Genomic DNA, 20,657 nt, shown 5'->3' with positions numbered 1-20,657 from the left:
AAAATAAGCGAAATTTATTTTGAAATAAACCTTAAAATGGCACTGAGACTTTTTCAAAATCATTGGCGAAAAATAAATATATTAGCATAAAATAAATATATTTTTAAAAAAATTAAGTGCATACTAAATTAACAAAAATAAAGTTAAATTATAAAAATAAATTAAGCCAAATTTGAATCGATTTTAATCAGTAATAAAAAATCTCAGTAACAGTTTCGTTAGAAATAAACGCAATCAAATTCGGTGTCGAGATTAAACTGCCATGGATTTTTATTTTCACAGTCACCGGCACGCCAATTAACGGCATTCAATTTATTAATATTTTAATATTAAAAATCGCACCGATAATTCTTTGGCAAAACCATTGTCAAGCACCAATAACAACCACAAATTTTAACAACAACCAACAAGCTCATTCACATTCTGCCGACCATTCCATGCAAAAACATCCCATATACAAATCGATACGTGTTAAATTAATTAAGATTAAATCCTTAAAAATTAAAATTATTAAGACAATTATTTTCCGATTATAAAAACACCATTCGGAAATAAGAGACCTGCAGAAAATCGCCTAAGCAACACGGGAAAAATTTTATATCCTGTCTTTTTCCAGAAAAGCTAACGAAAGTAAAACTCATTCCAAAGCCATGATCACTCGTCTCCGTAGATCCACTGGTGCGTCTTCTCGGTTGTCCGGTTCTTTTCCCGGCGCGCTTTTTTCTGCAAGCAGCGCTCCTCCCAGGCACGATATGTTGCGCAGTGTGCATACTGACATGCTTCTTCAGCAGTCAGGCTGAAATCAAAATGAATACTGTACAACCGTACATAACTACGTTTGCTTTAGAGAAACAATCTAAAATTATTTTCTAAAATAATTTTTTAAAAATTACCATATTAAATAAAACACATCAAAAATAATGAATAAATAGAGAATTAATTAACAGCAAGGAGGATAATGATGAATAATGTTTAGCAGTGCTGAAATTAAGTAAAACCTCACAGAATTATGTTTCCTTTAAAGAAACAATCAAAATTATTTTTTTAAAAATAAAAAATAAAGCACTACAGTAAATAAACCAAATAAGAATAATGAAACGACCAGCAAGCAGCATTACGAATAAGTCGAATAAATATACAACGACTGGATTCGAGCTTAAAAAATTCACAATAAAAAACTGCGAAGCTAGCATGATGTTTTTGTTTTCGGTATTGATAAAGAGACAGTTCTCAGGTAAAAATTAAAACAACTGCGCGCATTTATTTGCATGCATAAGTCTATAAGTATTATCTGCGAACTTTAATGTATGATGCGCGTGTAAATTGTTTTTTTAAAAATTTATCCATTTAAATTTACTAATATTTTTTAGCATGTACGTATACTTTTCCGAGAGGATTTTTCTGTGCACATTTCTCACTAGTTTCCGGACGCGCTTCACGCCCAACCGTCCCAGTTGTTCCAGCTCGTCCGTCAAGCGGTCCAGCCGCGCTTCCTCCGTCTCATCCCGCGCCGGCGTCTCCATCGTCCCCGTGTACTCCTTTTTTGCCTCCTGCAGATACACGCACAACGCGTGCCGCGCACGCTGCCGGCATTTGCCGAAACTCCACGGATCCACGCGATCGCCACGCTCCACGTCGTACGTCCAGGCGGCCGGCGAATGGCGGTGGTGGCCATCGGGTCGTGAACTGCCGGTGATACGATACGCGACAGTCGGACTGTCTCGCTCACACCGATCAACATTTTCCGGGCGCCGGGGGTGGTGGCGCGCGACGGGAAGGTCCGGAGATGATCGGCGGACGGGATTGGGTACCGGCAGATCGCTGGCATCCGCATCATTCCCGGAAAGGACGGACACTTCCGGGTGGGCATTCACGGGAGTGTCCGGGGAGGGAGGGACGTCCGGGATGGAAATTCCATCCGCGTCGCTGTCCGGATCGTCGCTCAGATGCAGCTCTGCATTCACCAAAGAAGAATTACGCTGCCCCGATGATTATTTAATAAAGTAAATAGGAATAATAAAATAAATACTAAATAATTACAAATTAATAATAAATAGTCCAGCAGTAATAAATAAACAGAATCGGAGAATAATAAAGAGATGGTACAAATAACAATATAACAAAATAAATACATGTAATATATTAGTGCAGTAATAATAAAATGAATATTTAATTGATTGAAATCTGCACCTTCTCCTAACTGAGACAACGATTTCGGGAAAATTTCGTGTTGACTGGTTTCCGGCGACATGGCGGATTCCACCGGTTCTTCAAAACTTTCTTCTACAAAAAAATATTATCATAACATTTACGTTCAAATTACTTCGGTAACAGACAGGAAAAAAAATATTTTGTGTAATTCCCATCTGAAAACGGTCAAAAATGGCCAAATAATTTTTGTTATTGCCACGGGTCAAACAAACATTAACTTGGGCAAATAACCGAAATATATAAACAGAATTATATGTGATTGCTAAACGGTTCCAGCTACCAATAATTTCTATGGAAGCGCTGGATGTCGCTGGGGACGCCGGTGTATATGAAAGTGTCGGATGGGACGACAGATCCGCGGCGCAACGGACGGACGTCTCCATGCTGCTGCGACGGACCGGGGATTCCGGTGCCGATTGTCCCGCTAGACTGGTCCGGGGGCGGCGCTTCCTGGCGCTGCGTGACTGCTCGGCCACGGTTCGTTCGTCGTCGAACTGCGGGTCATTCCACTGCGGGATTTTATAGGACACGCGGGGATTACGCGGACGCAAGGGACGCGAGGATGCCGGCTCACTGCGATCTGCATCCGTGGGAGATACGCGACGTGAGCGACCTGTGCAATTATAAGGATTATCCAGTAATAACTAATATAAAAAAAAATTGAGATTGATGAATGTGCAATAACATAATTTGCATGACTAAAAAATAAAAATTTTTTATCAAAATTATAATTATTTAAAAATAAAAAATTATTATTATTATCATTATTTATGAATATTAATAAAAGTATTCTATATCTGGAAGTAATTTAATTGACTGCTCCATCGTTAATTATTTGTATATCTCGCGATTTAATTGATATTTACTATTTTAGTAAATAAAAATGGCTTTTTTTGATAACGATAATGACAACGCGCAAGTAAAATCAATGTACAAATTGTATTAGGCAGAATTTGACAGCGGTTTCTCACGATTTTGATAAACGATTACGTAGACTTTATTTCTATAACAACTTAAGCAAAATCTTGTAAAACTGTAAAACAATCAACTACATGATAACCATACTACTTTTGTTCTGCATTTACTGCGTTTGATCCTGAAATCGCAATCATCCGGATCTTCATTGTCATCTATGAAACTGATAAAAGTGCGCCGTCGGCGATGAGCAACACTCGAAGAGAGATCGCGGGAGCGGGAAATCTTTGGCCGTTTTATTGCCCATTTCTCCTTCGCTGACGGCGAAACTTCCTCTAAACAACAACATCAACAATCCCATATTGTCAACACTTTTAAAAATTTAAAATGAAAAAACATACATTAAATACACACGCAATTTGGCATCATTTTTGCAAATATAAAAGGTCGTCAAAATTAACTTAAATATGCACACAATTTTGTCATCATTTTTGCCAATGTAGAATGTCTTAAAAACAAACCTAAACATACGCCCAATTACCCCCTGCTGTCATCATTTTTAAAATAATAAAAATTATTTTAATTTTTAAATTATTAAAGTTTGATGCACAGATATGTTGTCGTCATTTCTTAAAAATATTTAAGATGCCGTAAAAACAGCCATAAATAATTTTTATAATTACCTGGGAGTGGAGTGGGACGTTTTCTAGTGATCCCGGCGTTTTTGGAGTGCAGGACGGTGCAGCTGAATGCCGTGTCGCCGGGGATGCCGCTGGACAGGGAGGACGCGCCGGGCGACGTCGGGCCCATCATCAGGGACGGCGGTGCATCCTCGTCATCCGTCGTGTCCGGCTGGCGTTTCCGCGATGCCGCGGTGGATGTGGCAGCGTGTGCGGGGCTCGCCGGCGCGGCATTCGGGGCGCGCGGTGTCCGGCGGGCCGGCGTCGTGGGACGCTGCAGACTGCTGCTCGGACCCATCATCAGGGACGGCGGTGTCGCCGCTGCGACGGACGCTTTGCCGGCTACAACAAACGTACAAAATATGGAAGAAATTGCGGGATGATAAAATGCATTAAAACGCAAAAACAACTCAGAGGTGTTTAGTGTTTACTGCTGTAATTACAGACTAATTTTGCAAATTTTCATGCAAAAATTAGCAGAAAAAAATCCCGACATTAGGTTTCATTCCGGCAGAAGTTAAGGAATTATTTTAACTGCCCCAACTTGGCTGGCGCAGGACTGTACACTGCTACGAACTTGTAAGAAAATTCCGAAAAGTATAACGTTCATGACAATTAAAGAATCTGAGCAAAGTTGGATAAAAATTAAATTACAAGAAACTGAAATTTTTCCAATTAAAGATCAATCTTTCCAATCAATTATTACCATACGGAGACGGGAAGTACACGATTAACTGTATATTTCTGCAATATTAAGCAACCATAAAGGAAAGAGGAAAAAATTATTGACCTGCTTACGGTGCTTACCTGCTGCAACCTGATGCTCCGGTTTACCGGCGCTAGTCCCGTGAACCCCAGCGCGAATGCGCGCTTCATTACGGAGAATGGCGGCGTGCAGTGGGTACGCCATAACATGCCATTCGTCCCGTCCATCCGGCAGCGGCGATCTGTACAGTGCTTTATCACGTTTTTGGAGGAATACACGGACAACATCCTGGGCCTGAGCCAGATCACACATCGGGACCCATTTCAGGCGGGGCACACCTGCCCACTGCACCCTAATGAGCAGAACACCACTGGGGTTGTAAGGGCCCGGCGGCCAGTATCCGCAGACACGTTCCAGGATGCGGTTCATGGAGGCCAGGTTCACCAATCACGTTTCATCATGAAAGGCAGCAATCAGTAGGCTGCTCGTCGCTCGATGAAAAAGGGAGCACGGAGACAACAATACGGTGCAACCGCAAAAAATTGGTGCTAGGCATGATGAGAGAGGATCGTAGAGTATAGGATAGAAAAGATAAATGGGAATGTGGGAGTATGGAGGATATGACTGGACCGGGAAGAGCTTGCGAAACAGCCACACACGGGTAAACCGCGCGCCTTGCGCAACACCGTAGATACGTTCACAGAGGAAACAACCTGATAACAGGAAAAGGTAGAGAAATAAATTTTAAAGTTAAGAACACAAAACAAAGGAGAAAGAAGAGTAGAAAAGGGAATATTACGAAAGAAAACAGAGACGAAAGAAAAATCCAAAAAATTATGAAAAAATCAGGCACTGTGCGTCTGCGCGTTCAAAAAAGCAGGTTTTTTGAGTTGCATGTTGAGACGCGCTTGTAGCGCTTACAGTACAGTGCCAGTGCCATTGGTAACAGTCAGGCCAGGGCGGTCGCGTAAAGTGATCCAGAAGCAGAACTGTAGACTTTCCTGTTCAGTGTTCATCTATTTATTTGGAATATTTTTTAGCGTTTTGGAGTTGGAAAATTGCAGAGGTGCTCAGGTGTTGCTTTTGTTCTCCCATTCTGTTGACTGTTATAAAGGTTATTGTATTTATGCAAACGATTTTATTTTTCGGAAAATGGCTCTCTCAGGAGTGCACCAGATAATCACGAAATACAGGTGCGTAGGGCGAGCTGCTTTGGTGAATTGCCGTTTGTGCTTTGGACCGAACTGCAGATTGTTTTGGTTTTTTAAGACTGTGTAGTGGGTACTGTGTACTGTTATTTTTTCCAGAAACCGTACGAGCGATGAGCTCAACCAGTGCCTGATAAATCTGTGCCGACTCCTTTCTTCGTTTTCTACTATTGACAAACAGACGGACGCTATTGTCGTCTCCTTCCGAGAGCTGTACTTGATATTGCTGACATGTTCACTGACATGGCCACATGTTCACATTGCTATCCACAGTAATCGGGGTGTCCGACACCCGGAATACGGTTTGCACTGACAATATTAGTCAGTACGTTGATCGACTGGGAACCATAAAACAGTGACAGTGACGCTTAATCAAACAGCCCACATTCGTCGTACTAATTCTTAGTTATGTTCAATAAATTCAAAGGTTTTATGTTAAGCTGTCCGCGTGCCCCACCGGGCTCGGGACACCTACTGGGGCAATGCACATGAAAAAAACAAGGGTGGCGGACACCCTCGGTCAATTTTGGACCACCATGGTCAGCCCACCGCCACACCTCTCCAAAACCTAGGCGACCCGCCATGATGGTCATGTATGTAGAATCTGTACTGGGTGGCGGACACCCAGTATACACCCATGAGCAGATAAATATTTCACGCAAACCGAAATATCACAAATCGTCCGTTTTAATTTTTTGAAAAGGAATTATGCATCAAAATAACTTGCACAAAGATTTGAAGACATCATGACGGAAATTAACTTGCAAATTTAGAATGCCCTATTTTCGATCCAAATTATGATACACAAATCTTTAACAATGATGTTGCACTGATTAAATTAACGACGCCCAATCCGAATTACCCTAATTGCATGGTTTCGGCCATCGCAGTCAGGCAATCGAGATTTGTAGAGCACAGTCAAACAGTGCTACTGTTTGACTGTGCTCTACAAATCTCGATTGCCTGACTGCGATGGCCGAAACCATGCAATTAGGGCCCCTGAACAGTACTAATAGGACTCGACCGATGCCTTTGTGGGCTTGCTCTAAGGGATTCTGGATGAGGGACAAAGAAGATGGATTCATCATACTACAAATAACAAAAAACTTACAGATGCCTTGCAGATTAATCAGCCTTTAAATTACAAATTCAAACCAGTAACGCCACGATTGGTTGTGGTAGTTTAGAGGCATCCTACTACCGCCCCTCTAAAACCGGGACCCGGCAGTACTATGTAGATTCTATATTTTACTTTTGAAGGATGGACAAGTTGTCTAGTTAAGGGTGTCGGCCACCCGGGTTTGTTACGATTTGTTCTCCGAGATGAGAGCTGTCGCGGAAACCCGGGTGGCGGACACCCAATATATATATATCCGTTGTGTGGATAGCAGACTGTCATTTTATAACTGGTCAGTTCAGATGGGACTGGAGCACTGCATTCCCAGCGCATGTTTTCAGAAAAGAAATACTAGGCTTAATCACCAGTGCACTAACTCGTAGCGACACTGTAATAACTGATTCAAACTTCGGCAGGTAATTTGTTGTACATGGCATTACAACTGTCTAACATGTAAGGTAGTAAGCAATTTTTCACGAAAACAGTTCGGGTAAGGAAATAAATGTGATAAACTACAAAAACAAACTCGCTGCCGACTGGATTCTGGCTGCTGTTGTGCTGACAGCCTGACAGTACAGCGTCTGCGGCAAATCTGACCGGCAAAATTCGGCCTGTTCCAGGCGGAGCTACCGGCTTTCCCATCGGATTCCGCGGTACGTCACGGTCTGCTTGAAGCCACTGTTCTACACTATTGTTACAGATTTGCCTTATTTTTTGTCGCGTTTCCGTTGCTCTTCTTCTGCTTGTCACAAACCCGGAAGGCCTGTCGATACTAGATATTACAGTGCTATACAGTAACTTATCTTGACTACTCGTACCCAGTCTACCCTAACACGGAAAAATGGAAACCTAAGAAAACCAAACAGTCGGGTAACTTATAATAACTGCAATCCGAACATTTCCATCGCTTCGAGACTATAGATATTCCGCGCAAAGAGCGTTAATTATAGTGAACCGGGAAAGCGTCGGTGAGACTGGAAAACGTAAAACTACGGATTCCTTAAAAATAAATACCCAAAACCGACAAGTATCACATACTTATTTTACAGTGAATATTTTCTAAATTCTGATTATCATTCGAATTAACAGGTTATTATTCACCCGTACATGTACAGTATAATACGAATACTTCTCGGTAAATACTGAATAGATCATAATTAGGGAACTGGGAAAAGTTTTCGGAATAGTCATCTGCCTTTAATAGTGTCAGTTGCTGTTGACCATATTGGGTAATGCAAGTTTTGTTGAAGTGTTTGCGGATCGGATTTTGTTTTAACAGAAAATTAACGAACAGCACACCTGTCGTGTGTGTGAGTGTGTGGCAAATTAGCGGAACAACACGCACCGTTAACGTTTATGACCACGAGTCAGAAACTTTTCGGCTGGACTATGGACAATCGTATGCATCGGATGTGGTCCGCGCGGTGACGGATCTGTGTGATGCTGGGAAGAAACTGGAGGAGCAGTAGAACTGCAAGAAGATCGAGTTTCCCTGCGATAGCCAGTGGTTCGGCGGGGCCCTGGATGCCGGTTTGTAGTACCCGTTGGTCTTCACTTACTCACGCACAGTGACGCACTGTCAACAGTGTACAGATGCGAACTGCTATAAAGCTAGACGCAACAGTAGTCTGCGTTGATTTTCATTAATTTTCTCCTAATGTTTTTGTTTAATATATATACAGTATGCTAATTAGCAAATGTGATGTTTATTTAGTTAACTTTATGAGGCTAGTGTTTATTTATCCGGCCGATTTTATGGCGTTCTACTTAGTGCACGCAAAATTGCGGCGGACGTTCGAAGCGGCGGTACGTTAGCTGCCTGAAGAACGACAGTGTGGTGGAATCGTCCAGCTGCGATAAAGAGGAGAAGCCGACCGACTCCGAGAACTGCGACACCGAGCCCTGTGATAAAGGTCAGCGTACTTGTAGCAAAAAGCAGTGCAATTTTATCTTGATTATCGGTAGTTAAGTAATAGCGTACGGGAATGTTGCACAGTTTCCTGAATATGCTCCAAGTAGTATATGACTTAATTAACAGTTATTATTTTCTTGTCTTCTCAGTAATAATTAATGTAAATATTTTGTAGTGCGCATTGCGCATTAAATGGTAGCGAAAATTGAAGCGTGCGTGACATCAAACACATGTACAAGTACATGTAGACTTAGGCGCGATTCAAGTATTACGTAACACTGACCCGGTAGGGGGGGTAGTTATGCGATCCGTTATGCATTTGTTACATGGGGTGGGGGGGTCAACCGCTTCTGTTACGTGACATCTAAATACTCCCCAGCGTTTAACACAGAAAGAAATAGGAATCGGATTTATCCAAGAAAATAAAAAAATTGTGTTTGGTTCTTACTTCTTTCTAGAGGCCCGCGCTGAAGCGCTGAGTCTGAGTCTGAGTCTGACCCCTAAAAGGCTGAGTCTGACTACTGAAAGGCTGAGTCTGAGCACTAAAAGGCTGAGTCTGACTATTAAAATGCTGAGTGTTCCTAAGACTGCTAAAGTAATATCTCGATAACTTTTAACTCTTGACCGGAAATATGCCCCATATGGTCCAGCGAATCCCCGTATTACATGCAACGCAAGGAATGTACAAGTGCAACTACAACATTTTAATTGGCGACAACCCATTCAGTCAAATACGGGACGTTTGTACTAGTGTAACTGCAGCAACACGAATGTTGAAAAGAAAGAATTAACTGTAATATAGCCGCTATTCGACATTTCCGGCCAAAATAAAACTCAATCTATTTTAATTATGACTGTGAATACCATCTATAACATTTGAACTGCTGAGAACTTCACGTCTGAGTCTCGAACCACTGACCAAGGTCAAAAAAAGGAAGGAATAAATAAAGGAAGGAATGTTTTTTGGTCAAAAAGAGGAAAGATCAATTTCGATGGTAAAAAAAGGAAGGGAATTTTCGCGGCCAAAAAGGCATTAGATTTCTGATAGTCCAAAACAAGAGGAAAATGCGCTAAAAAATTTTAAAGTTGTGTAGTTGCACTTGATGGTCTGTACGTTTTAAAACAAAAGTAGAAGAAGTACGTAATGCAACTGCAATAAGCGTTACAGCTATATAAACATACTAGCAGACCCCGCGCAAATTGCGCGGAGTAAATAATGCAATCAGCAATGGACAAATCCCATCTTAGCGCAAAAATAAAACTCATAACTGCAGGTATGTAAAGATATATCGTATGTAAACTCATAACGGCTGGTTTTATGAACGAAGCGTAGAATTCTATATAATTCAAAATCAAAATAATGTCCTTGCACACTGCACAGTTGATGTCACTTTATGATAACTACTGGAAAATTTGCCTGACCGTTTAATTGACTGCAGAATGGCCTAAAACCTGAAATGTGAAATTAATTTAAAGCTATTTTTCTCCCAAAACGGGTAAATTTTTTCTTTCCGAACTATTTATTTCCAGATCAGTCACCATCAGCTAAATTTCGTGCAGCTGCTACATAAGGACCGACCCTGTAATTTATTAAAACTTGTTGTTCCCTCTTTTTCTTACTATTCTGAGCTTTTTCAACGTATCCGATAGCAAATTATTTAAGTACTTTACATCCCAGTTTGACCACTAATACACCACTGCTGCTGCCCTTCAACAATCAGTACACTAATAAGTGATAAATTAAAACAGTAATAGTCACCACCTTTTTTCCTATTACTTTCACCACAGGACAAAGTTAAAACACTTTATTTAAATAAGGACAGAAGCATTTTGTTGTATTTCCTTCTCCGCTGTTAGCTCTTTCTAAAATTGAGGACTTGTACGGAAAATTTCTTGCATGTTTGCTGCTTCTCACGATGCATCTCGGCGTTGACTGCGGTTTTGCCTTATGTGACAAACTAACGGAAGTAGTCAGTAGTCGCTGGTAAGCATGTAGCTACCTTGCTTAAGGGATTCGGCCCCGTACATAACACCAAATTCGGCTTTCGCGCACTCGCAAACCCTTTTTTGCTTTGTTTTATGACATACTGCAGCCAGATGATTTGTATACATTGTAGAAACCGTTCAGTACGTAACATCTGGTTCGGGAGTTATGGCTGTATGAAAATTTCAAAAGTTTAAATGCATTCAGGTGTACCAAAAGTCTCGTTATCAACCGATCTTCGAATACAGCATGTAAACGCACATATGCGTGAATATGGTTTTACACTCACAGACCCCCAGCGTTGGCATTGTTTTCCTATTTTAAAATGAATTAAAAGTTTTTAATAAAAGATGGTTCGGGGGCAAGACGATCTTCGTCGTTATGTGCATTTACGTGCAAAATTTGAAAAGGAACCTTTTGGAATTTTGTCACTCCTCTTCATAACCGAATTTTGCGCGCGAAAACGGATTCCACGCCAATCTACACAAATCATTCGGCTACACAGTGTCAAAAAGCAACACAAAAAGTGCGCGGAAGCAAATATCTATACTTCTACTCCGCGGCAATGTACACGAATTTAGTACTACGTACCGGGCCAAATCCCTTAGCTGCAATTCTCGGCTAATGACTGCCAAGCAGTCGCTCAAATGTGCAGATGTCAGCTTGCTGCCCCTTAAATCAGCCCCAAACACGTAATTCCGCCTTTCTGGAACATAATTTTCCACAGAAAAAAAAATTAAAAGTATCGCAATTCTGTAAATTTTTAACTTTAACAGCAATTCAGTACAAATGGCAACCACCCGTGGAAGCGTGACAACTTTAAGCGGGTCAAACCACTGCGAATGACAGCTCCTTGGGAAACAGTTTTTAAGCAGTTTTCATGCTTGAAGACCTTCTTTATGTGTTCTTGCTCAATCACCTGTTCCTGATACCAAATACTGATTACAAAATTTGTAAAATTCGTTCAAGACCACGGAATAACACGTGGTCATGATTCCAGAAGAACAAAGTTTTCCCGACTCTAACTTGTAAGTCGGTCAATTCGTTTTTGGCCGTCGAGACAGTGGTGGGGTGGTCGGTTTGCAGTGATGGATTTTAGCTGTTCCCATAGGCTTTCCATGTCAAAGTTTTTGCAAGTTTTCTTTCAAACTTTTGTTTTTTCCTTAAATTTGACTTTTATTGGCAAATCTGTACGTTAAAGGCTATCGAACGACATATAGACATTGGAGTCTGGATGAGTGCAGCGTTAATGCATCGATGACATACACGGAATTTTGTTAAGGCTTATCCTTTTATTTATACTTTATAGATTCGTCGAGTAAAAGTACGAGTAATTACCCGTGCACTTAGTGTGCTATGAATATCGTTAGAAAAAATAACCTAGAGTACGTATTTGAAATGCGCTTTTGATGTGCTGAATCATGCAGAGCAGAAAAAACTGAAGTTTGAACGTCGTGAAAAACCAGATGTTGCATGCCATTGATGCATCGCATATTTCCATCGAGTGGGCTATTCGAGCGCAAAAAAATGAAAAGATTACTGCTCTTTACCGTTTAATCGTTGAGCTTTAAGGCCATGGCTAGCTCGGCTTTATTCCTAATAGGCCATTTTGCAAAAGAAAGGCGCTTTACAGATTGAAGACTGCTCTATCCGATGGTAAAAACATTGAAGTGATAAAATTCCAGGGTTTTGAAATATAAATTTTTTAAGTTAGCTGCCTAAACTGAGTAACGATGCTACCAGTGACTGGCCCGGCTCACCATTACGAACGGATATGCAAGTTAGCGCACCTGCGATGAAATCAATGGAGAGCACAGAATCGGGATACGCATCTTTTGTTCTACTGCCAGCCATAAAACAGAGCACTGGTCAGCGGAATCAAAGCAAACACCGAAAGACAATAGATTTTCATCACACTCAAGTGTGGTAAGAAGCGGGCAAGGGCTGTCTGGATAGTCACTATGGTTTGATATGTGTGGTGGGCTGAAACAGTCAACATGCCCACGAGTGATGTAAACTTGCATGAACTTTCGAAGGCTACCGTTCAAAATGCACCAGGTAAAGTTTGAAAACTAACTCCTAATTCAGGCGATCTAACATGATTTTGAAACTTAATGCACAGGGTGTAGAAATACCTTAAAAGTATAATTGCGAGAGCGATTTTGAAAAAAATTGTTTTAACTCAGGTTATTTACGAAAATCGAAACCCTAAATGTGTTTTTTTAAGTTTGTGAAGTTTAAAAATTTTTTTTTCAAAAAAAGCCCTCGCAAGGTGCAGGAGGACTATGTTTACGATTTTCTGGGTGGTCTATCTAAAATTCTGTATGGTTGCCTGGAGACTAGTTAATTTTTGAGCGTGATTTATTCAATTCACATTTTTAAAGCCAATCTTTCCGGTTTAAAGTTGTGAATTTTTCTCAATTTAAATTGGATATAACGAAGTATCAAGAAAGAAAATATGATTTCAAAAAACTTAAAAAACCGACCTTCTTCATCTGAATAAAGCCAAACTAGCCATGGCCTTAAATGCAATCGATACATCTTCAAATTATTGTGAGTTATTACCGTGAAAAGTTACCGGTCCCAGTTAAATCCATCATACGAGTATTTACTAAGCTCACGGCTTATTTTAATTTATTAGATACACCGTTCCACAGTTAATTAGACAAATGCTGATACTAAAGAATTAATTAGCTAACTGGTAATTATTTTTGCCCCTATCATGTACCGGACTTATACCGGTGACACCACTTCCCTCAAGGTGACCACTCCGTAAACTTTTGAATTACTTCCGCGCTTTGAATCCTTAATATTATGACGTAAACTAAAATGAATAAACGTATGCGTACATTTTTATAATTATTTCTAATTGTTTAAAAACACTGTTTACGTGAAACTACAAATCTGTGTGTTTCGGGTGAGTGGCTCATGAAACACGGCATGTGACACACGTGTGTGCATGACCATGTCGTTTCATTCAAATCACTTTCGCGCCGACTGATAACGGGTATTGCTAAAGTCTGTGACTGTGACTGGGTGGGACTGGGTGGGACTGTGAGTCTATGTGACTGGGACCTTATGTGACTGTGACCGTCTGTGACTGTGCCACACTGGGCATGGGAATGATTGGGACTGTGACCTTTGGGAGTGGGGCTAGTGGTTGTAGCAGTCCGCCAACCAACAGGGCACTTCCGGTCAAATTTTAACTGGCTTATTGTGTGTTAAAAGGCAGTACTTGCAAGCTTATTCGGTAAGGCAGTGCTTCGTACGGCATTCTAGAAATTCAAGAAAAATAGTCGAAAGTAACATTAATCATGCTTTTTTTTATCTTCAGCATACCCTCCTTCACTTTTTTTAAATGGTTTTGAAGTTCTTTTATTTTGCACACTTGGTCAACTAAAATACACGCTATACATGTATCACTATAAAAAGTGTGTATCACTACACATTATTTTAGCCTATTCGGGAAAACTTTGTGTAGCGTCCAGCGTGATCGACGACTGAGTATGTGGTATCCCTCTGCTGCGTTCTTGTGTGTCTGCCTAGTGCCTGCTACTTTAGGGCACGGAGCGGCATTATTCGTAAGCGGCAAACATCAACAAACAAAAGCCTTTCAAATTCCTAGGCTGTCGCACGTAGGTGTGATCTGGTCTTGACCCTCTCGTTTGCTCTGTGAGAGAAGGATTGGAACTATGCAGGCGACTCCAGAGAAGACCGGCTGAAGGAAACATCGGAAGCCAAACAGCGCACTTGTTTTCGGCTTCTTTTCTTTGTCTTTCGTGTATGTGAAATGATTCTATCACACTAACGTTTTCGGAAAGTAAAACCACTACTAAACCCGTACGCGGCAACGCTTCGCTTTTCCTGCACTATTCAGTTAAAAAATATCTGCTGTAATCCTAATGAACAGTAAGTGAATCACTGATACTGTACTGCGCATCCGAATGCGGAAGTCACTATTTACAACAGTGCAGTGATGCAACATGCGACCCGAAACTTATGAAACGGACGACAGCGTCCATGAAAGTCCACCGCCAACGTAAGTACCATTTTTCACTTGCGTCTGTGTTCTTGTATAAGTTGTATTAATAATAATTTATTAACATTTTCAGTTTTTTGTGGTTTACGCAATGCAATAATATTTTACTAAATTACATAGCAATTGTACCGTTTTCCGCTATCAAAGGAAGTTTAAAGATCATTAAAATATCGTTATATTAATATTTTTGGCTCTGTTTTCAGGGATCTAACAGATCCAGAAAACCGCGACATTACAGTCACCACCATTGAATCCGAAGAGGATCATGACGGTTCATGCAGGTACTGCATTCAAGTACACGCGTTGTAATTCATTTTAGACACTCCCACACTAGTGCATTTTTATCAAACTACGCAGTGTGGGTGGCGGAAGCAATGCGCGGTGCCGCATTACGAAAGATTCGCTGCCTGCTATAGTATAAAATGGTACTGTTCTGTGTGGCCGGAATTGGTCCGCGGTACCGCATGGGACTGTCCCGTGGCCGGAAGTGGTCCGCGGTATCGCACCACCCGCCTGGGACTGTTCTGTGGCCGGAATTGTCCGCGGTACCACCACCCGGCTGTCCTGTGTGGCCGGAAGTGGTCCGCGGTACCGCACCACCCGCCCGGGACTGTCCTGTGTGGCCGGAAGTGGTCCTCGGTACCGCACCACCCGCCCGGACTGTCCTGTGGCCGGAAGTGGTCCTCGGTATCACCCGCCCGGGACTGTCCTGTGTGGCCGGAAGTGGTCCTCGGTACCGCACCACCCGCCCGGGACTGTCCTGTGTGGCCGGAAGTGGTCCTCGGTATCGCACCACCCGCCCGGGACTGTCCTGTGTGGCCGGAAGTGGTCCTCGGTACCGCACCACCCGCCCGGACTGTCCTGTGGCCGGAAGTGGTCCTCGGTATCGCACCACCCGCCCGGGACTGTCCTGTGTGGCCGGAAGTGGTCCTCGGTACCGCACCACCCGCCCGGGACTGTCCTGTGTGGCCGGAAGTGGTCCTCGGTATCGCACCACCCGCCTGGGACTGTCCTGTGTGGCCGGAAGTAGCCCACGGTACCGCACTACCCGCCCTGTTAGATTTTAATTTTTATCGTTTGTAGCGACGAAGGTGACGTTGTCTGCTTGGAGGATGCAGAGATATCTGTGGTGGATGACAGCGATACCAAGGAGATTGACGGAATTCCCGTAATCAGCACCAAGCACCTCTCGTTCATTACGAACCTTTACGCAGCCGAACTGATTTTTAAAGCGAAGAAACAGAAACGTGGTGTAAAAGTGGCCACCAGAGTCCCACATCAAGTGCAGCGGACATCACTTTTTGTTATCAAACTGTCGTGTTTGGCAAGTCCGGGAGATGTGTTATCGGACAGCAACGGTCGATGGGAGCAAAGCAATGGGAAGACCATTCATTTCTACCGATGGAGCGGATCGGATGTATATACATCGGTTAGTAAAAAAAAACATGAACAGGCAGTGCGCTACGTTTCCTAGAATACTTTAGGCAGAATAATTATTTTTGCAAGCCTAAAAGTTAAAAGGGGTGTGCAAAAGGTGGTACTAGCAGCCAAAGGTGGCATGAGCAGACTTCACCAAAAAATTATAACGCTTCATCGTAAACCATCCCTCTGTCCCATGCGGATTTCAAAAGGTCATCCGTGAACCTAGCCGTAATGCTTAAAACATTATATTTAGAATGAAGCGGAGGGAACGGAGTTTCGCCGTTATACCTATACAAACTTCAGTGAACCGACCTTCAAACGCGTGATTGTGTTTTGCCGCGAGCTGGGATTTGCTGTCCTACAATATTACTTTTCCGATAAAGAAGACAAATCGTTCGCCATTACCAGCCACGGAAAAGAGCGGACCGGAAAACCTTATGAACGAATGTATGAATCCACGAAAGAAAAGATTAAAAAGGGTTGTGGTAAGCAAATTGTTTAACTTTATTGTACACTAACGTTATTATATTATTTAAATTTGATATATTAGCTATGACTACAGAATTTCGAAAATGTTAGGCAACATCAAAAGATTTTCTATATTTAATTAGAAAGTGGAAAAGACGCTTCGACTATTCGCGCTGACATTTTGGAGGAAGTCGGTCCAATTGAGAATCTAGCTTCGACTGCCCAAATTCCGTCTCACAAATCGATTTACAACTTCAAAGCAGCCAAAAAACCGACCAAAGACGAGGAGTTAAACGCAGTTATTCTGGCCTGTATGGATAATCACGGCAAAAGTTCCGCGTTCGTACGCGAAGTGGTTATTGCACCGGATCTCATTGTGATGCTGGCTCTAGACACGCAGCTAGACGACCTAGTGCGGTTTGCACCAGCTGCAGGAATGTCTGTGGATACTACATTTAATGTGGGCGAATACTACGTTACCACCGTCGTAACGCGCCACCTGATGTTGCGCAACCGTACAACTCGGGTCAGTCCTGTCATAATTGGCGTCACCTTTATCCACAAGAGAAAGACGGGAGAAGCGTATCAGCGGATGGCCGCTATGCTTTTAAATGTCAGGCCCCAGCTTACCAAGGCAAAGTTTCTTGGAACCGACGGCGATAAAGTAAGCGAATGTTTAACTAGAAGGTTTTTATGCTTGCAGTATATTATTTACAAGTGCATATATTTTTACATGTGCTTACATTGAGCGTGGGTTGCATATATGTAAGTATTAGACGTAGTACATGTATTCCCAATGAAAAATTAAGAAATAGATTAGAGTGGAAGTTGCCAGTGGTCGTAGTAAACTACTGTAATTTCATCCCCGACATTCAGTACGATTACTTACCAAATATATAAGCATTGTACAGCCGAAAGCAGGAGGCTACCTTGTAATTATATAACATTTGAGCAAATTTTTGCAGGCACTTTATGGCGCATTCCAGACAATTTTTCCAACTGTACCACATATTCTTTGTATCATCCACGCAATTGACAACATCAGTCGAAAAGCGGAAGACTTTAAAATGTCGAATGTCAAGGACCAGGTGCTCGCGCTTGTTTTTGGGCGTGTTGTCGGAGACCAAAGAGTACCGGGGTATATCGACTGCGAAACACCGGAAGATTACGAAAAAGCTGGAGAGCAGCTGCGCTTAACGTTGGGAGCAATGCATGCTAACGGGCCCAAGCTGGCAGAATACTTTTTCAAAAGCAAAGCACCCTTGTTTCAGGAACATTATTCGGTAAGACGACGAACTACTCAATCAAGCGTTCGCTAACTACTTCACTCGTAAAATAGTATTTAATATTAATTCGTTTTGCACTGCTTGTTTACTCATACTTTTTAACCGCAAAAATACTGCTTACCATTTCCGTTTTTATAGCATATCATTTTTATTAAGCTATATTATTAATAATAATAAAGCTGCATGTTTTACTTGCCAGGCTGAAGCACGTAAAGCGGCAAATGTCGGCGCCGGATATTACAACCAGAACGCCGTTGAAAGTGCAAATAAAAGAATTAAGAAAGGGTTTAACAGCTTGAGGGGCATTAATCGTTTTGTAAAAGATATGGAAATCTTTGCGAAAAAAGATCTCCAAGAGTTCGAATATGCCACAATTAAATCCGGTTTGTACGAAATAATTCCTGCGTACAAGCACTTGGAAGCGGACTTCAAAGAATTACTCCCAACATCCGAATTTCAAAAACGGGCTTTTAAGAAGGGTATTCACCGTGAACCATTCAGCATCGAGAAGGCTAACAGCCAACCGGATAACGGAGACGAAACGCCAGATCGCTTGACATGGTCAGTGATAAACACGATCTTGTTACATTATTTCGCTTCTGTAATCGTAGTGGTGTATGGTGCTTAATTATTTGGTCGATGCTGCGTGCACGGGAAACACGGGCGTTGGCTGCGTGCACGGGTGTTTGCACGGGGTTTAGGTACGTGCTCTGAGTTCGGACACGGGTGACCTTTTTCGGTCCGCACGGGTGTAGACGGTGGGCACGGCTTTCTTAATTTTTTTATGATTTTCGCCTTTTGATCGTAACGTTTATAGTTTCCCACCGGCCATCAAGTGCGTTTGCATCAGACCTTGCTCAGAAGTTCCAGGTCCATCCCGAAACCGAACGCGCTAGCCATGAGTATATTACAGAAATTCCCACGTGGCTCAGGTGACTTTACTGTATTTTCCTTGAAAAGTTATGGGTTAAGTGAGTAAGATTTCATTTTAATTATCTACAAAAAATTTAAAGTAAACTACAAGATTTAAATTTAGAAATTTAAATAATTTACCCGTGCACGAAGCCAAATCCCGTGCGGAATTCCCGTGCCCGCGGCCAGCACCTACTGTACTACAACTAAACCGCTACTTATTATAACCACATCAGTAAACGACTATTATACTATTATATTATTACCACTCGTAACTAAATCTGCTTATTAATAAATAACATATTAACTACTAATCTTGCAGCCATCCGCACGGCGAAGCAGTCGGTCAGATCAAAACGTTTAGTCGTGACCTTTTGGCATCTATGCTTGAAAAAGCCGATGTGTTACTGCAAAAACCAAATCCCATAGTCCTAGCACCTGGCAGCAATGGAAGCCGATTTCTGGTGTGCGGTCATAAACCCGGGCAGTTGTTAACAGTGACGCTGGACGGAAATCTGAACCGAATCGAGTGCGACAAAACCTGCAGCCACTATGTAACATTTGGTATTTGCCCAGATATATTTGCTGTGGCCATTCATACGCAATCCTTAGACACGTTAGTTACCTGGGCGAATTCGAACGATGTGCGATTTGGAAATCGGTTCGGCTTACATCGTGCGATTGACCTCAGTGCCCCAGCTGACGCAGGAAAAAAACTCCATGGCACCGGTATTCGCAAAGGTGCGAAGCTCCGAAGGCCACCACCAGTCAGCCTACTGTCAAGTCAACCGCTTGCCGATGACTCATCCTTTGCAAGCACTAGCTCTACTGCTTGCCGTAAGCGCAGAGTTGAGCTAACCACAGTTGATGAGGAAGGTGTGGAAGAGCAAGGTGGGATTTGTAATTACATAGTGTGGCAAGAAACAAATACAACGTATTATTTTACAAGATAGATATACAATTCCGTACCAAATATTAGCAACCATTAACTAAAATTTATCGTTATTGTTTCTGTGTCTAGCTTCCAGGCATAACTTCAATAACTGATTTGTTATAACAAAGCTTTTACAATAACTAACCTTGCTGCTCTATACCCACTTAATGTAACCCGTACCATTTCAGAGGCTCCTCCTGTTGACCGAGAGTCGTTTAAAAAGAAATCCATGGAAAAGATTTGGGATTTCGTATTGGTTCGTAATTTGGCTGACAAACCAAAGCCACAACCGGGCGAATATGAATTATGGCTGCTGGAGGATTGCAGTTCTCAAACAACGAAGTGCAGCGGATGTCGAAGGAACTTTCGCAAAAGCCCCACATTAAACCTGATTCACCAAATGATTTGATGTTTGTGTCAGTGGGCACTAGAATATACCCGCGCAACGGTGTTCAACGACAGGGAAAGCCGTCAAACGTCTACTGCCATGCTAATAATGGCTGCATTGTTGCAGCAACTAACAGCGTGAACACGCCAGCTTTGAAATCTGCAACTTTCGTAATCTCGGCAGAAACGAAGGAAAAGTTGGATGAAAAGCACAAGCAAGCAATTTTCGCGATTTTTTATATTTTTCATTAACGGTTACCTTCGTATTTCCGTAAGGTTCGATATTACCACAGTATTCCTTTGTTATTGATCCAGTTGCAGGTATTGTTTTGGTTTTTTGCCTCTCTTAAATTTTCTTCGTTACGTTATCTTAAAAAACATGTATTTTCGAAATTTGTTGATAAGAATCGATATTGCTAAACACCAGTTCTGAATGGTTACTGCACTGTTTTTCTGGCAGTTTTTCCCTGCGCAGT

At 42.0% G+C, this 20,657-nt stretch overlaps 2 protein-coding genes across 4 annotated transcripts; one reads left to right on the top strand and one right to left on the bottom strand.

The window, feature by feature from the left end:
* Positions 1-342: 342 nt before the first annotated feature.
* LOC129582258 (uncharacterized) lies at positions 343-5,361 on the bottom strand. Of its 3 annotated transcripts, none has more exons than XM_055473738.1 (7): positions 4,614-5,361; positions 3,810-4,148; positions 3,297-3,461; positions 2,492-2,824; positions 2,191-2,283; positions 1,378-1,954; positions 343-796 (listed from the first exon to the last, which is right to left on the bottom strand). In XM_055473738.1, the coding sequence occupies exons 1-7, from the start codon at positions 4,939-4,941 to the stop codon at positions 655-657; spliced, it is 1,977 nt and encodes a 658-aa protein (XP_055329713.1). In that variant the 5' UTR covers positions 4,942-5,361; the 3' UTR covers positions 343-654. The 3 variants fall into 3 exon arrangements, with proteins under 3 accessions (XP_055329713.1, XP_055329714.1, XP_055329715.1); XM_055473739.1 differs by having other exon boundaries at positions 1,384-1,954; XM_055473740.1 differs by having other exon boundaries at positions 651-796; positions 1,419-1,954.
* A 9,279-nt stretch (positions 5,362-14,640) lies between these two features.
* On the top strand, positions 14,641-19,718 carry LOC129582171 (uncharacterized). Its single transcript, XM_055473609.1, has 10 exons — positions 14,641-14,772; positions 14,976-15,053; positions 15,856-16,201; positions 16,448-16,679; positions 16,806-16,893; positions 16,996-17,326; positions 17,628-17,945; positions 18,148-18,509; positions 19,183-19,424; positions 19,552-19,718. Exons 1-10 carry the CDS (start codon positions 14,717-14,719, stop codon positions 19,716-19,718), a joined length of 2,220 nt encoding a protein of 739 aa, XP_055329584.1. The 5' UTR covers positions 14,641-14,716.
* The last annotated feature ends 939 nt before the right edge of the window (positions 19,719-20,657 follow it).

This window comes from Paramacrobiotus metropolitanus, unplaced genomic scaffold (assembly GCF_019649055.1).
Source record: "Paramacrobiotus metropolitanus isolate TYO unplaced genomic scaffold, Prichtersi_v1.0 Parri_scaffold0000007, whole genome shotgun sequence".
NCBI classification, from domain to species: Eukaryota; Metazoa; Tardigrada; class Eutardigrada; order Parachela; family Macrobiotidae; genus Paramacrobiotus; species Paramacrobiotus metropolitanus.
This window is presented reverse-complemented; position numbering and strand designations above follow the sequence as displayed.

Excerpts from the sequence above, each read along its gene's own strand:
- LOC129582258 (XM_055473738.1), bottom strand. The coding sequence starts at position 4,941 with ATGAACCGCATCCTGGAACGTGTCTGCGGATACTGGCCGCCGGGCCCT. Across the intron at positions 3,462-3,809 it reads ACGTCCCACTCCACTCCCAG|AGGAAGTTTCGCCGTCAGCG; the intron begins GTAATTATAAAA and ends GTTGTTGTTTAG. Across the intron at positions 2,825-3,296 it reads CGATTTCAGGATCAAACGCA|GTCGCTCACGTCGCGTATCT; the intron begins GTAAATGCAGAA and ends ATAATTGCACAG.
- LOC129582171 (XM_055473609.1), top strand. The coding sequence starts at position 14,717 with ATGCGACCCGAAACTTATGAAACGGACGACAGCGTCCATGAAAGTCCA. Across the intron at positions 16,680-16,805 it reads AAAGATTAAAAAGGGTTGTG|AAAGTGGAAAAGACGCTTCG; the intron begins GTAAGCAAATTG and ends ATATTTAATTAG. Across the intron at positions 19,425-19,551 it reads CAGCCACTATGTAACATTTG|TGCCCCAGCTGACGCAGGAA; the intron begins GTATTTGCCCAG and ends GATTGACCTCAG.